Below are 17,343 nucleotides of genomic sequence, written 5' to 3' on the forward strand. Positions count from 1 at the left end.
TAAAGAGCTTCACAGGGTTAAAGTGGAAACACACCATTGTCACATGAGCTTACATTTTACTAAAGCACAGTTGGCAGTTTCTGGTTTATTAGGCTTTTCTGTTAGTGCAATCTATCATAAACGGATAGTAAACTCGATCTTATTGAATTTGCGATAATACCAACAGCTGGAATTCTGTGGGTTATTATGGTGAAATGTGTTTACACTTCCATGAAATCTTCAATCATATAAAAAAATTAATTTTCAGTAAAATCTTCTCTTCATTCCTATTTTTAAAGCTTCGTAACTTGTTACTCCGTTTTCATTTGCGCATATTGCATTACTTGCAATTTGTGTGTGTGTGTGTGCCGTGTTTTTTTATCTTTTTACTGTTTTAAATTTTAACCCCCACCCACAAATGTCAGTGAACAGAAATGTCAACTAGTTAGTATGTACATATTACAGTACGTATTAATTATTCCGGTTATCACGTATATTCTTCCGATTTTCACGTATCATTTAATTTTTTAATTGGTAAGGTAATAAAGGATAAATCTGTGCTTAATATATCTTTACTTTTATAGCCTGTGAATAATATTCCTCCTATTTTCACTAATTAGAATCGCTGTTTAATAGAATTAAAATTCAATTCACAAATATGATCACAATGACTGGCGCTTACTACACATCATATAGTGAACATCAAATTATGCTTTACTATGGCGAGTCCATCGTAACATAATTTGATTGTACAGCGAACCAATTGTAAAGAGGGGGGTCCATTATATTTTTAACTATTTGTGCATTAAACTTTGGATAATTGGGGCAGCCGCATAATCGGGCCAAAATGCATTAGCCCCGATCTGTCGCAAATAACTAGAATCGACTGTGTATATGAAGTTTAAATGAGATGTGTCCTACTAAGTATATGAAATATTCAGAGAATCAATTTGTTCCCTTTGTAATCAATGTTTGAAAAATATGAGTTGTGATTTTGTTCAAATTATGCTTCAAAAATCAAATATGTAATACATGTGCACATTTTTTTGATTTTGCCATGGATTTTGACTCATGTCTTGGTAGATTTCCTTTTAAGTAAGTTGCACCATTATGGGATTACCAACACAGCATTCAATTAGCTTCAAAATTTCTTCCTTAATCTGGAAGCGATTGTGGGATATTGGATGCCTCTTGAAAATAATGATCCCACATTAATTATTAATCAATGATTGTAAATCTGAAATTTTTTTCTACCCTTCTAAATGAAGAGGCTACTGGCCTATTTCATTGTTACCAAATCTTGGAAAAGTATTGGAAAGATTGATATTAATTAGATTGGAGGCTTTTTTGGCCAAGAATTTAGATTTTCCACATCAATTTGGTTTTAAAAGAAAAAGCTCGACAGATGATACATGATCTTGTTAATTATAGTATAAACTCTAATTGCAAATATGTCTTGGCCCTCTTCATTGATTCTGAGGGGGCCTTTGACACTGGCATGAGAGTGTGTTGGCCTCTTTGAGAGCACTACAATGCTTGGATTTATTATACAGAATAATTAGAGATTTAAATGGGAGGAGAATTATTGTTAGGACACCACATTCTAAATTTGGATGAGATATTAACAGGGGTTGCCCACAGGGATCAGTGTTAGGACCAGTCTTCTGGAATCTGGTACTTAACATGTAGCTGCATGATGACATACTTTGTCATAAAACTGCGTATGATTTGGTGGTGTGCATGCAAGGAAAATCAAGGAGATATCGAGGGTAAAACTAAGATGGTTGTGGGTAGTCTCGCCAATTGGGCTACAGATAAACTTATTATATCTTCTACTAAGACGGTTATGATGTGGACTAAAGAGAAACTTGATTACAATATGCCTCCTCATGTACTTATTAATAATAAGCAGATACCTTTGGCCTCTAAGGTCGAGCACCTTGGTGTAATTATAGATGATAATATGTTGTTTGTGGCACATCTTGAATATCTGAGGTAAGGTTAAAAAATTTACTGCCTCTATTGTAAGGATTACTAGAAAGGACTGGGGACTCAGTAAAAGGGTCCTTGGGTTATATTCTTACATATAGTATCATATGCTGATTCTGCTGGTTTAGGAGAATTAATGTAATTAAATTTAGGCATAAGATTAACTCAATTCAGAGATCCATGTTGCTAACAATATTAAGAGTATGTAAAACCTTCTCTACGCATGCAATGTAGGTAATTCCTAGCACCCTTCCGTTAGATTTATATATAGCATTTAGGGCATTCAGCTATTTTTTTTGAGAAAGGAAATTTAGATTTCATTTTTGGGTATTACTAATGATATTTTGGTAGATAGGAAAATTGAGGAAAAGAACATATGGTTAAAGTTAAATGAAATATGGCAGACGTTGGAGCACAAGTAAAACTGGATATGTTACTAGGCTGTTTATTCCAAAAGTAAGTTTTAATATGGGTAAGAAGACTAAGTGCTTTTACCCAACTATGGAAGCGTCTTATTTGCTAATGGGACATGGCTCATTAAAATCTAAGCTATGTGATCTAGGTCTGGAAACAGATCCCTTGTGATCCTGTAGGTTGTTGTTGTTGTTTGGTTTTTAGGAGCATTAGCAACTAAGGCCATATTGCTCCAGGAATATGCGGTGGTCATTCCCTTGACCTTTCCGCATCCTCCGTATTTGGTGGTGACGGGCTCAAACCCCGGTCTAATCAAGAAGCGTGTGCTACGCACTGCTGCTCCTTCCCACCTGGCTACGGAGGCGCGATCCTGTAGGTTCAACAAAACTTGGGATAATGTTTTGTATGATTGCCCAATTTATAAAGAATTAAGTAAATTAAGAGCTAGCTTACCAACATTGACAGAATGGTTGATTGATGAAAAACGTTTTAAGCTATTACAGGAATTTTGTAGGAGCGTATTCCTTAAAAGGAAGCAGCTCTCTATTTTGATTAGTGTAGATTTAGTATGACTGCACTTTTTTTTTTGATTTGTTTCATGGTTTTTTTTTTTTTTTTTTTTTTGCTGGCGTCAGTTAAATATTACTGATGCGGGATTGTGCTTTGCGAGTATTCTTTCTTTGGCGAGCTTGTAGAGGGGAATTTTTTTATTAGTTTTGCTTTGTTTGCTGGCATCAACAGAATTTATTGAAGCGGGATTGTTCCCTGCAGGCTGGTTAAAGAGAGGTGGTTTTTTTGGGGGGGGGGGGTTAAATTTATTTTATTTTATTTATTTTTTTTTTTTTTTGGCTCCTAGGTTTGGGCAGCCTAGAAGCAGGAATTGCTGGCACCCATCAGACTTGCACAACTGCTGGGGATGCAGGATTTTTGTTATTTACACAGACAGTATAGTAGACCCACGTGCCAGGGACGGACTGGGATATGGTTGGCTGTGTGGTGCCTGCTTCCTGGTGGATAAGTGGTCTGCCTACTATTTTATATATATATATATATGCATATTATAAAAATATGACAAATAAAAAATGCTTCGGTGCATTTGCCATTTCCTATCCTGTTTATTTAACCTTTAAATATCTTATCTTTTTTACTATCTCTTAAATATTTTACACACACACACACACACACACACACACACACACACACACACACACACACACACACACACACACACACTAGATATAGCATAAAATGGTACCTATCATGACAGTTTAAAATTCAAAGAACAAAATTGGCAGTGAATATCTGCAACATACAAAAGACCCTATCAGCCTCAATATAAAGCAAAGCTAATAATAATCATAACAATTCCATATTTACAAAAAAAAAATCTAAAATACCAAAAATTTTACCAGTTATTATTGAATAAGGCTTACATTGAAAGGCATGTCATCATGGGGCTAGAGCCTCTCAATATATGCCATCAATAACAACCAAAAACTTTTTTTACTAGTTATATGCCAGAAACAGATAGTTTTGGTTGTTATTGATGGCATATATTGAGAGGCACTAGCCCCATGATGATGTGCTTTTCAATGTAAGCCTTATTCAATAATAACTGGTAAAATTTGGTATTTTTTGGTATTTTAGATTTTGTAAATATGGATTATTATGATTATTATTAGCTTTGCTTTATATAGAGGCTGATAGAGTCCTTTGTATATTGCAGATATGCATTGCCAGTTTTGATTTTTGAATTTTAAACTGTCATGATAGCTACCATTTTATGCTATATCTATTGAATTTGTATATTTGCAGGCAAATGTAATGTCTAATCATTTCTGATGGCATTAATTTGTTCTGACTAGTAATTTTATCTATTTTAAATAAATATATTTTAAATTAATATATATATATAAAATCATGAACTTGGTCCGGCTTAGATCTTTTAAGACCTGTTCCGCTGTAGCTCTTGGAGGTGGTCTTGATCACGCCATCGTTGTTTTGGTTGACCCACATCTCTCTTGCCTGTAGGTTTGTAGTTAAAGGCTAATTTTGGGAACCGGTCTGGGTTCATTCTTTCTATGTGGTTGATCCATTTTTTCTGACACCATTTTATGTCATTTACTATGTTATCTACTTTTAATTTCTCATGGATATCTAAATTTCTTTGGTCTAGTCTTGTAAAGCCTAATAATGGTCTTAAAAATCTCATTTGTGCTGCTTCTAATTTGTGTGTATCTTTCTTATTTATGACCAAAGCCTCAGAGCTGTAAAAGAAGGCTGATTTTGAAGTGATGTTGTGTAGTCTTAATTTTGTTTCAGTTGTCATTTGTTTTCCGAAGTGGTTTTTAATCATTCCATTCATTTTATTATATTTTTGTAGTTTAGTGTGGATGTCTTTCCCTTCATTTGATATTAAATTTCCCAAATAGGTGAAGTCAGATATTTGTTCTATTATTTTGTCATCAATAACAATTTTGACTCTGTATGTTTTTTCCACATAATCCCATTGATTTTGTTTCTGAGGTGGAGATTTTTATCTTGTACTTTTTACCTATTTTATTCAGTTAATTTAATGCTATCTGTAGTTCATCTTCGGATTTTGCAATTATAACTTGATCATTAGCATATAATATAGTTTGGATTTTATTCCTGTTGTTCAACTGTATTCCGTTGTTAATTGTTTGTTTCCATTCTTTAATAATTTTATTGATGTAGATATTAAATGAATTTGGTGATAGTCCACATCCTTGTTTGACTCCTTTATTGGTGTTAATTGGGTCTGACAGTTGGCCATTAGAATATTTTATGCAGACTTGAGTTTTTATATAGGCTTTGCATCACTTTCCGGAGTTGGGTTGGGATATTTTCTTCACGTAGAATCTGCCAAAGTTTTTCCTGGCATAGTCATATACTTTTTCATAATCAATAACCAGTAGAAATGTTGGTTGATTGAATTCTCTTCTTTTCTCCAAAATTTGTTGTAATGAGAAAATGGCATCTATTGCACTTCTCCCTTTTCTGAACCCACATTGCTCTTCTAAGAATTGTTCACTGTATTTATTAAATTTATTCTTTAGTATATTAGAGTATAGCTTTGAAGCAGTTGATAGCAGTGTTATCCCTCTGTAGTTGTTAAGGTTATTTCTGGAGCTTTTTTGCATAAATTGATTACCTATAGCCATATGATGTTAAATAATTTTAGTAGTGCATTTTTTAGCAAGGTGCCACCATATTTAAATAGTTCTACATTCAAATTGTCTATGCCTGGGTTTTTTCGGCTTTTTGATTTTTTAATATTAACTTTGGTTCTTCCATTGCTATATTTTCTTCATCTTCAGTTACCACAGATTCATCTTCCAATTCCCTAGTGCCAGGATTATACCATAGTTTGGAATAGTGTTGCTTCCATTCTGCTTGAGAGATGGAGTTTTGGAGTTGGTTTTTATTTGATCATTTGTGTCCAGTTTTAATTTCTTAAAAATTTTAAAACCTCTTCTCTGTGGGCCCATGATATCACGTTCTAAAGATTTAACGAATATATATAGTTATTATAGTAAAAGCATAATAAGTACTATACAGATGCTGAACATGTATATGAACACAACAATATACAGCTTTATATTCATCCCTATTTGTTTATACATATATTTTTTTTTTTGTTGTTAGATGTTCCACTTGGATACATGAATATAGGTGGAGATGGACATCAGTCTGGGTGCCACCAGAGACAGTTATACATAAACTAACTAACTACCTTTTTAAATGGTTTACATACAGAAATTGCACATGAGAACCTGTTAGATACTCTGCCACCAATTTTGCAACTACTTGGCTTTTGCTCAAAGAGCGTCATGGTACCAGACAAGTGCCAATGCTGTTTGTTTAAAGTTTCAGGTTACCTGTTTTCTCCCTCCCACTAATTCAATAAACATGTCTTACCCTAGTTGTTTTTGAAATATTTATTGTTTTCACACAAAGTTTGACGTCAGGAAGGGCATCCGGTTGTAAAAACTATGCCAAAACAAAAGGTGATTGATGGAAAGTAGATGTGTCAGGGCTACCGAACAAAGGACGGGTCCGGTTAAAGAAGTTAGTTCAGCTAGTGATGAAGGAGTTGAAAAGTGTTAGAATTACATTGAACAGTGGGACGATGAATGGAAAGAGCATGCCGACCCCATATGAATGCGGGAAGAAGGCGAGGACAAAGAAGAAGAAGAAGATTATTGTTTTCACAGAGTAAAGATGATAACACAAAACCTGATATCCTCTCCAAATGGGCACTACTCAGTTGGAAACAACACATGTAATTTCAAATTTTGCATGCTGTGAAGAGTGCCAAATTTTAAATAAATCTGAAAACAGAATAACTAGCAGTATTGCATATATACGAGGGGTTTCTGAAAAGTAAGGTAACAAATTTTTTTTCTTAATAATGGTGAAAGGGAATTAGATGAAATGCGGTGGACAGATAGACCCATTAATAATGTTCAAAAAGACTGCCAGTGCAGTGCTGCACACTGGCAGTCTTTTTGAACTGCCAGTACTGTTGCCTCACAGTAGATTCCAGTTGCAAAATGGCCACTACCATACAAGTGTGGTCCAAAACAGGTGTTCGTGAAGTTATATTTGCTTTTTGCAAGCAAAAGGGTCTTTAAGTAACATTCACCATGAACTGATTGCTGTGTGTGGTGAAAAGGTGATGACAAAGAAGCAGGTGTGTTTTTGGTGCAATGAATTTAAAGCAGGCTGTGTTGACATTGAAGATAGACATCGGGCGGGCAGGTCTTCATTGAGCAAGACAGAAGACAACATTTTGCACATTAAGGGCATCGTTCTTGAAAACAGGCGAGTGAAACTGCACAAATAGTGAACATGAATAAGTTGACTGTTCACGATGTCCTTGGCTTTCGAAAGGTGTGTTGCCGCTGAATGCCCCCAACAATTGGCAGAGGAGGACAAAGCAAAATGCATGGGGATGTGTCTGGAGAACCTGTTGCCATACAGCAACAAAGGAGAGATTTTTTTCGCTCGCATAGTCACAGCAGAAGAAACGTGGGTTCATCACTTTACACCGGAGAGCAAACAAGACTCCATACCTGGAAACATCCACAATCTCCTGTGCACAAAAATTCAAAACTGTTTCCAGTATCTGAAAAGTGTTCTGGGATTGCCAAGGTGTTCTGTTGGTGGATTTCTTGCCGAAGGAAGGAACAATCAATGCACAATTTTACTGTGCAATGTTGGAAAAACTGAAAGATAACATTTGACGCAAAAGACCAGAACTCCTGACAAGCAGCGTGATTTTGTTGCATGACAACAAAACTCCACACCACTTGTGAGTGGTTGTGCCATAATCATTGGGAAACTCTGTCACATCCCCCCTACAGCCCAGACTTAGCACCTCCAGACTTCCATTTGTTCGGCCCTCTGAAAAAACACCTTTCAGGAAAGCATTTCACCACAGATGAGAAAGTTCATCAGGCATGTGATGTGGTTACTGCATGTGGGCACAGACTTCTTCAGTATTGGTATTGATAAACATCCATCATTGGGACAAGTGCATCAATAAAATTGGAGACTTTGTGGAGAAGTAGCGCATATTTCTTAGTGCGTAATTTCAACTTCATATTATTAAACATCATTGAGAGAAAAAATGTGTTACCTTACTTTTCAGAAACCCCTCGTATATCATGTTTTTTTAATAATATTTAAATACATAATAAACAGAAATATGTGCATGTTTGAAATTTCACACTTAATGTTCCTTTAATTGGAAAATGGAACAGACTAAGAAACTATGCATTATTTTATGTCTTGCTTTTTTTTTTTTTTTTTTTTGTAATTTTCAACAGAATTAATTTTTTTGAATATAAAAGGTGAAAAACACACAGCATAGCACTAATAAGGTACTGAAGGATGCTGGAGCAGCAAGACTTAAACCTATAACCAACATTTTGGTTATAGGTTAAGTCTTGAAATTTTATTGGTGTGCACATTAATCATCCATACTGCCAAAATGAATAACAGACTTTCTCCAATTATCATTCAGAGATAGATATATCCTATCTATCTCTGAATGATAATTGGATAGGTTCTTTTACTATCCTAGGCTTATGAACTGTGTTCATACAACAAAGGGGCAAAAAAAATCCTGTAACTGTAATGGTACAAATTGATTCTTAAGAATGTGCTCCATCTTCAGGATGTTCAGTGTGTTCTATATGAGCAATTTGAGACACCACAATGTCTCAGATATTGTGTCTTGGTATTATACTATTTCAAGCAGAACTCACCTTTATAGAAAAAATGCTATTCACCTGAAGTGCAGTTTACACACATGTAAATGTATGCCATGTATCTACAATCAAGGAATTGTAGACAACGCACATTAAGATGCATTAGCAACTTTTTTAAAGGTAGGTACAAGAAAATCAGCTTAAGCTTGACAATATTATTAGTTAGGCATTATCAATTATCCCAAAGTTTTAGGAAATCTTTGGAACATTGTAAGTAACATCCAACTGAAGATAAGTGAAGATGGTACGAAGCATACAGAAAGGATGGGAGAAGGCTAGAGGAAGATGAAGAGAAAGAGTTATTGATGGTGTCAAGCAAGCATTACAGAAGGATTATTTTGGCTAGGGCCAAAGGTCTAACAATAAAATAACATGCAAGAAGGCAGTGAATGGAAGGCTGACAGTCCAGAAAGACAGATTTGTACTAACATATTTGGAAAATGAAGAATGCTTTAGAATTTGTGGTATAGTTGGTGTAGGCTTAAACTTGTGGTTCTCCAAACTGGTCTGATCCCCATTTATCATGCAATAGAGATTACTAATAAAGAATTAAGTGGTTTTGAACAATGTGAGAAAATCTAATAAAATCTAATGGAACTAATAATATTCACTTTAAATACAAAAGGATACATGTGATCACATGCTAATTTGTATGTCTTTTCAACAATTGCTTCTGAATTATTCTGGACTAGAATTTTATTTCCACACACTGCACAAACATTTGGTTCAAGCTGACGAACTGGAACTCCAGTAGGTGTATAATACTATAAAAAATTTAAAAAGACAAAAATAAGTACAAGAATACTGATAAAAGAAAGATTATTTAATATTTCTTCCTCATCTTCTCCAGTTTTCAGAATTTTTTTTAAATTCTGAAAGCTGGGGAAGATGGGGAGGAAATAAGAAACACTCATGTTAACACTCAAAGGAACTACTTATATAATAACCATTCCCTAATCCAAATGATGGAAAGACCTAGTCATTATTTAAATAACTAAACTAGGCCAATTTTATGACTTTTAATCTATTTAGTGTGAATAAATTATCCCTTGTTAATAACAACCATGTATATATTTATAGAAGAAATTAATTAAAAATAAGGATAATAATGCTTAAATTAGTTAACCACATTAAAACTGCAACCTTAAACTGGTCAGCAACCTTTTTTGGCATGGCAGGTCAATCAAACTTTTGACTAAATAAAAACGAATAAATTTCGATTTGTGTGTATAAATTAATAGAGTGTAGAAAGTTAAAAATGCCACCTAAAATCTGAGCATAAATGTTCAGTCAGATTATTAAAAGCAAAAAATAAATATGCTTCTCTAAAGATATGACATTCTATAAAAATGTAATGAACAGTTAAAATAGTTTCACATGACTCGCACATAAGTGGGTCATCCGCTCTCAGCAAAAAAGGAGCGTGTCTGATGACTGCCTATGCAGAGCTGAGCAAGAAAAACTTCCTCTCTTCATACCCTGCATAGACTGGACTGCCAATGTGTGATTACAGGCTTAATATGATGTAGTTTATTTGTGGTCTGTCTGTCTGTGCCAAGAATCTTGCCACTGGGAATATAATTTGGTGCACATTATTTGCCTGTAGTTCATACAGGTAATGATTACCCAGGGAAGTGGATGATTTGGCAGCAGTATCAGCTAATTCATTTTCCCTGATCCCAATGTTGCTTGGAATCCAGCAAAAGTGGATATCAAATTCCAACTCAAGGAGAGAGAAAAAAAAAATCATCTGACTAGATGAAGGTTATACCTCACTGATAATAGAAACTGTAACACACTTGATGAATCACAATATTGTATACCTTTGTTAATTGCTATTTTTAATATGATCAAGTGCTATTTCTATTGCATGAAATATTGCAGTATATATATGCTAATTTCTTGTGGAACCTTGTTGGATACAGTTTTGTGTGGAAGTACAACAGCAATCCCACATAAGATTCTGACTTGGAGCTGTCTGTGCAGACTGGCAGGAAGTTGGAATATTGTGCTTGATGTGATGCAAAGAGTTGCTGGTGATGTGAGAAGTCACAAGTTGGAAGATGGCATGCTAGGGTGTAAGGAATTGTCCTGATGACTGAGCAATGTTGTCTAATGACATGTTTAGTTCACTTAACAGTCCTTGGATTCGAATACCAAAAGGTTGGTTAGCAGTCTGACCAGTGTTGTAGAGATTTTCCCATCATGGCTCAAAAACTGATGCCCACGTGGGGTTGTCAGGAAGGAATTTCAATTAAAAGCATACTGTAAGGACAGCTGCTTACGTCAAAGAGACAGATATGGTTCATTTACCTGGATGGCCTGGTGGTAGATTGGATCTAATCATTGAAGTGCACTGTCTTTAGCAGAAGCATAAACCTGAGAACTGTAATCAAATTTAGAATGTACAAGAGCCTGGTACAGCTGAAGTAGGATACAGTGATCTGCACCCCACAAAGTTGATAAAAGGGATTGTAGAATTTAAGTCCCTTGGCACACTTTGTCCTTAGCTGATGAATATGTCTTAGAAATGTTAGCTTCTTGTCAAAAAAGAAGTCCTAGGAGTTTGGTTTCTGCTACCACTGGAATGTTGTTTAGTCCAAACCTTAATTCTAGATCAGGACGAAGCGACAAAACTGTACACAAATAGTTGTCTGTGATGAAAATCTGAACCCTGTTAGCTGATGTCCATGATGTTCAGTGAATGGCTTTCTGCAGTTGCCTTTCAATGCCCCTCATATTGCACGAGTAAAAAAATATAGTAAAATTGTCAATGTAGAGGGCATTGTTTACTGTTGTGGAAGTTGTTCTGAAATAGTTTGATTTTAAAAAGCGAGACACTTAGGACAGCCCCTTGTGGATCTCCCTGTCCCCATCCCCTTGGCAAAACACTTGAGAGTGTGGATCCTAAACAAACTTGACGATCAAAATGAATTCCAAGCACTGGTTACCCTTAACACCAAAATTATGGAGATCTTGCAATATGCCAAATTTCCAGGCTGTATCATATGCTTTTTTGATATTAAAGAAAAACCAGTGCTTGGACCTAATAAAAGCATCACAAATATCTGTTTCGAGGCTGATTAGATGATCCAAAGTAGTTCTGTTTCTTCGGAAGCCACACTGCATCCTGGAAAGCAGACCATTTGTTTCCAAATACCATATATGGCAAGCATTAACCATTCTCTTCAGGACTTTGCACATACAGCTTGTCAGGGAGCTAGGATGATTAGTGGATTTCTAGGAGCTTTTCCTGGCTTTTGGAAGGCAAGAACAATTATACCTTTACACCAGGAATCCAGAAATTATTTCTCAAGATATATTATATTAAATAGATGGTATGAATCAGAGCTGTAATACTCAATATGTTCTATGTCGATATGTTCTCAATATGTTCTTATTATTTTACTAATATTATATTAAATAAAATTAAAAGGTAATCTTTACGTTATGGTGATGGTGATCATTTTGTAATGGATGTCATCTGGTCCCATAGCACTTGTTCATGTAAAAAAAAGAGTGTTGCACTTAACCCTTCCTGTGAAAAGGGGTTGTTACATGGTTCAAGTCCTTCAGAAGAGAAGTTTAATGGAAGTTTCTTACTTTTCTTTTTTGGGGCCAAGAATGCTGGGAAATGATGTTATTGCAGAGATTTTTGCAAATGTTTCCACTAGAGTATTTGCAACTGCACTTAGATCTGCAATTGGGCATCCATAGTTCACAAAGATCATTAAAGGGCATGGTGGATATTTTCCCTTCATTTTCTGAATCTTATCCCAGACTACTTTTGAGCTAGAAGTCTGGATTATGGAAGAAGTAAAATGCATCCAAGATTCCCTTTGGCTCTGACGTTGGATGTAGCATACTTGGGCATGTGCACATTTAAATGATAGTAAATTTTCTGCGGTGAGATATCAGCAGAATATCCTCCAGGCTTTGTTTTGTGCCTTTTTTGCTGATGTGCATCCTGAATTCTACCAGATTTAGGAAATGGTGGAAACTGGATGGATGTTTTTGGAATTTCAATCGCAGCTGCGTGGACGATACAGCCACTCCCCGACTTACGTAAGGGTTGCATTCCATGGAACTCTACGTAAGTCAGAATTTCCCTAAATGCTTATGCAGCACTCACAACTATGCACACTAAATTTGATTGAAGCAAAAAATAAATGCTCGACAAACATGTAAATAGAATTATTTAATCAATTTTTTTATCTCATGCACAGGAAAAATTACAAAAGTGTACAAAATTACAAAAATTTCAAAATTATAAAATTACAAAAAGAGAGAGGAGACAGGCATAACATCAGCAAGTTTTACCTTTCGGGCATCGTTGCCAGAATTAACTCTCTAGCTGATAAGCACACTGCTGCGGAAGTTGAGAGCTGTGGAGATTTAGAAGGGGTTTTTTCTAACATATCACAAAATTTCTCTTCAGCTGCAGAATCGGCACTGGCAACTTCACCACACACTTTAATGTTTTGGAAACCAGTGCGATGGTTGAACCTATTAACCACCCGTTTCTTGCCACGAACTTGGCTTGGGGTTTGCCATACTTATCCTTAATATCTTCATAAATACTTCTTGCTTTTGCTTGGATGGCCATTGGACTCAGGGACACTTGCTTCTGAATCTGATTTTCCATCTTTGATATAGTACCAGAATGGTTTTGTGATTACTGTTTATCTTAAATACGTTGATCCTTTAACGTGTTCTTTTATACGTGAACTGTTCCATTGTCAATAGTATTCGCTGTTGAAGCAGCAAGACCTAATTCCGTGCAATAGATGACAAACTTTGTCCTGCTTTGTACTTCTTAATTAACCATCTTCATTTCTAAATCAATTTTGTTTCGTTTCCTAGCACTGCCAGCACTTGCACTTTCTGTTGGTCCCTTTCCCTTCACCATTGTAATAAGTAAATAGGAATGAAGAGAAGATTCGGAAAATTTGTGTTTTTTATATGATTGAAGATTTCAGCAAAGGGGAACTCATTTCACCATAATACCATAACATAAAAACCCACAGAATTTGAGTTATTGATATTATTGCAAATGCAATAAGATCGAGTTTAGTACCCGTTTATAATAGGCTGCACTAACAGAAAAGGCCAATAAACCGAAAAGTGCAAAATGTTTTTACTGTTTGATGGTAGTGACCTACAGAAAAGGCCAATAAACCGAAAAGTGCAAAATGTTTTTACTGTTTGATGGTAGTGACCTACAGTACCTACAGAAAAATATCACAAAGGCGTTCAAAATTGATTCTTATAACAGAATATATGATAATGATGAAAGTGTAGTGCAATTTCCATTATAAAAATGACCTTTAAGAGAGATAAATACTTAGTTATATAGTGAAAATTTCAGCTTCCAAGGTCTTGGAACAAATAACCAAAAAAAAAAAAAAAAACTTGTGTTATTGGGTTCAACGTTACGATATTTTCACGATACCTTCATTTATTCCTATGGGATGCAAAATATGTTTCCACGATTTTTTTTAAGTTTGCACAGGCCGGAAAAAACTTACGAAAAGTCGAATTTTCATTAAGTCAAGAATTACATAAGCTGGGGAGTGCCTGTATATTCTATGATCTACATGACTGCATCACTGATAGGCTCCTGACTGACTGTAGCGATGTCAAGATTAGCCTGATGTTGAAAGGCATTACAGTCAGCTTGATCAATCTTCCACTGTGATAATTTAAATGGCAGACACAGTCTCCCATTGATGAGGGAAGTATAACAGGGAAATGATCACTTCCATATGAGTTCTCCTCCACCTCCCAAGTAAGTGAAGGGGGGGGGGAGAAAGGGAGCAGACAGAAAGATCAATGGTAGAAAAATGTGTAGGCATGTGGAAGGTGTGTTCCCACATTTAAAAGGGAGAGGTCATTGTCAGTGAGCATATGCTCTATCAGTCGTCCCCTTTCTCATTGATGTTAGCACTACCCCACAGGGTAGTATGTCCACTAAAATCCCCAAGAAGTAAGAAAGGAGAAGGCAACTGCATAACCATGACGGTCCTTCTGGAAGATGTCAGTCCCAGGTGGCAAATAAATAGAGCAGATGATTAATACAAACCCCACTGTAAGGCAAATTACAACAGCCTCTAAGCTGGTTATAAAGCTGAAAGGGGAACTGGTTGTGCATGAGGATTAACAACTCCTCCATGAGCAGGACCATCCTTACAAATAATAGCAGTGTCGCACACATGATGGGATCATCATTTGCCTTTAAACATGTCTTCTGTAAGCAAAAGCAGGATGGTTCATGCTTTTTCAGGAGTGCCTTGATGTCTTCTACATTTTGCTGGAATCCATGCCAATTCCACTGTAGGAATATGGCCAATACTGGGGTTGATGGATCCATCAGTCAGCTTCCAAAGTGCTAAGGGCTTACTTTTCTCAGTCTTGGATTTATCTTTTTTGGGGAAGTATGGATGCTGTCCTGGGTAGGTCCATTTCTTCCTTCACAGAGTTTCAAGACTGATTCATCAGGTACCTCCTAGGTTTTGACATCCATTTTTTTCTTGTATCACCACTGGTGGTTGAGTTTTCAGTACTGTTACTTTAAAGGTCGGAGGCAGTACAGATATTGGAGTGACAGCTGACTTGGTTTTTTTTCTGTGCTGGTTTTTTTAAGCTCAGTAAATAGCAGGCAATGGAAGTGAATAATTCTTTCAGTGGTACAGTCATTTCTGTTTGAGTTCCAATTGAACATTTCTTGGCAACCTTTTCAGCATATGTTACCTTATTGCTATTTACTGGTTTAACTGCTTTTCTGACCTCCAGGTATAATATATTCAACTCTTCCTTTAGTTGTATTTCCTTTTCTTCCTTCCACCTCTAGCATGCGCAAGAGTATGCAGGGTGCTCACATTGGCAATTAATGCAGGTGGGTTTAGCAGCTTTACATGATGTAATCTTATGGTCGTCTGCGCCACATCTTGTGCATGCAAGAGTACCACGACAGGCCATTTGAAATGTCCATATTTCTGGCACTTGAAACCCCTTAATGGGTTTGGAACATATGGGGAGTTGCCACATGTTCCAAATGTGATAAGTTGCACCACAGTCGCCCTTCTGTTGCCACGTACCATCCGGGAGAGCCTTCGCTCATCTCTACCATCGATGAGCCGTGGTCGTCCAACACCTCGCCCGCGGTTCGTGGGACTTCCCTCCTCGGACCACTTTTGGTAGGTACTAACCACGGCTGACTATGAGCATCCCACCAGCGGTGCCGTTTCAGATATGCTCTGACTCAGTCATCTGGCCATTACAATTTGGCCATTGTCAAACTCACTCAAGTCCGCTGCCTTTCCCATCTGAAGAACAAGAGTAACACTGATTAACGGAGCAGTATCAGGTGTTTTTTATACCGTGTCCAGACCCATGCACGCACCGTAGTTCACTTGCAGTTGCTTTGATTTGCATAACGACTTGCTGGTCATAATGTTTTGGCTCATTGGCGTATTGGTATATTAAAAGTAAGGATGAGGTTTCTAGTCAGGACTAGACTCCCATTCCTATGTATGAACATTTGGCTTTTTAATTCTGAACAGATTTCCTCCTCAGACAAATTGGAGCAGATCCTATTCAGAGATTATGCCTTGGGACGAGTTCAATGTTTTGTGGAGGTACTATACTTGGTATTCCCCCAACAGCTGTTGCTTGGAGGAGCTGTTCCGAGCGCACATAAGCTTTTGTCTCAATAAGGATGTCGTCACAAAGAAGCTGTTTAACTGATTTGGGTTAGCCTGCTAGCCCTACGAAATCCTTCCTGATGAAGAAGGTTAATGTTTTTTCTATGAGCTTTTCACTGGTGGAACATACAATCAGGTAACAAGGTACTGGACTTAGACCTGACGCATTTTCAGTTCTGGGTCTTTTAGTAGAGGCAATCTTTTCCATGTTAGTGATATAATTTTCTGGTAGGGACCTCACTGGAGTCCCAAAAAGGAGAATTTAAAATATCAGGAGTCATAGTTGTTTTTATTTTTATTCAGCATCTAGGCTCCCCACCTATCATGGAGCCCACATGGGATGCCCACAATAGCAGTTTTACCAGCAAGTAATAAATGCAGTTGGGAGTGGGCTGCCAGAGCTACAAAAAAAAAAAAAAAAAAAAAAAAACACTATACTTGTGCTGCCACCAACCTGAATCTTGTTCCTTGGACAATGAGGGCAGGAGCATAGCATTGACACAGTTGACCCTTGCAGGCAAACCAGTAGCACACGTTCTTTAAGTGGACTGAGGTTCAAGCCTGTGACTGCTAATACAATTAACTAAAATTAACGTTATTGACAGAAATCATAAAACCTTGAAATTAACGATTATTATGTTAATAATATCACAGTCCCCTCAATAATGCTGTAACTGAGTTTGATTCTACTTGTATACTGACTACTGATATATGAGCTGAAAGACGATGATACACACACACACATATCAATTACTAGTAAAATACACTTTATTCTGTGAATAATAAGAAATAAAGCAATATTTAATGTAATTAAAAGAATAACTGCTGTACAGGGTTTATGTTTAAATTTATATGTAGAGAACCTGGAATTTAGAGCAGCTGCAGAATGCTAACAAAATTTAAGTAAACAATTAATGTAAAATAAGAGTCCATGCATTTCAATCTCTTTTTCCAGATCT

General features: G+C 36.3%; 1 protein-coding gene across 1 annotated transcript in view; it reads right to left on the reverse strand.

The window, feature by feature from the left end:
- Positions 1–17,343, reverse strand: part of LOC150082101 (E3 ubiquitin ligase Rnf121) — a 100,056-nt gene that overhangs the window by 8,825 nt on the left and 73,888 nt on the right. The window contains exon 6 of the mRNA XM_090379972.1: positions 9,312–9,445. Within this exon, the coding sequence (XP_090236098.1) occupies positions 9,312–9,445 (134 nt within the window). The remainder of the gene's footprint in view (positions 1–9,311; positions 9,446–17,343) is intronic.

The sequence above is a fragment of the Mastigoproctus giganteus genome, chromosome 8 (assembly GCF_048544385.1).
Source record: "Mastigoproctus giganteus isolate SK-2022 chromosome 8, ASM4854438v1, whole genome shotgun sequence".
NCBI lineage: Eukaryota > Metazoa > Arthropoda > Arachnida > Uropygi > Thelyphonidae > Mastigoproctus > Mastigoproctus giganteus.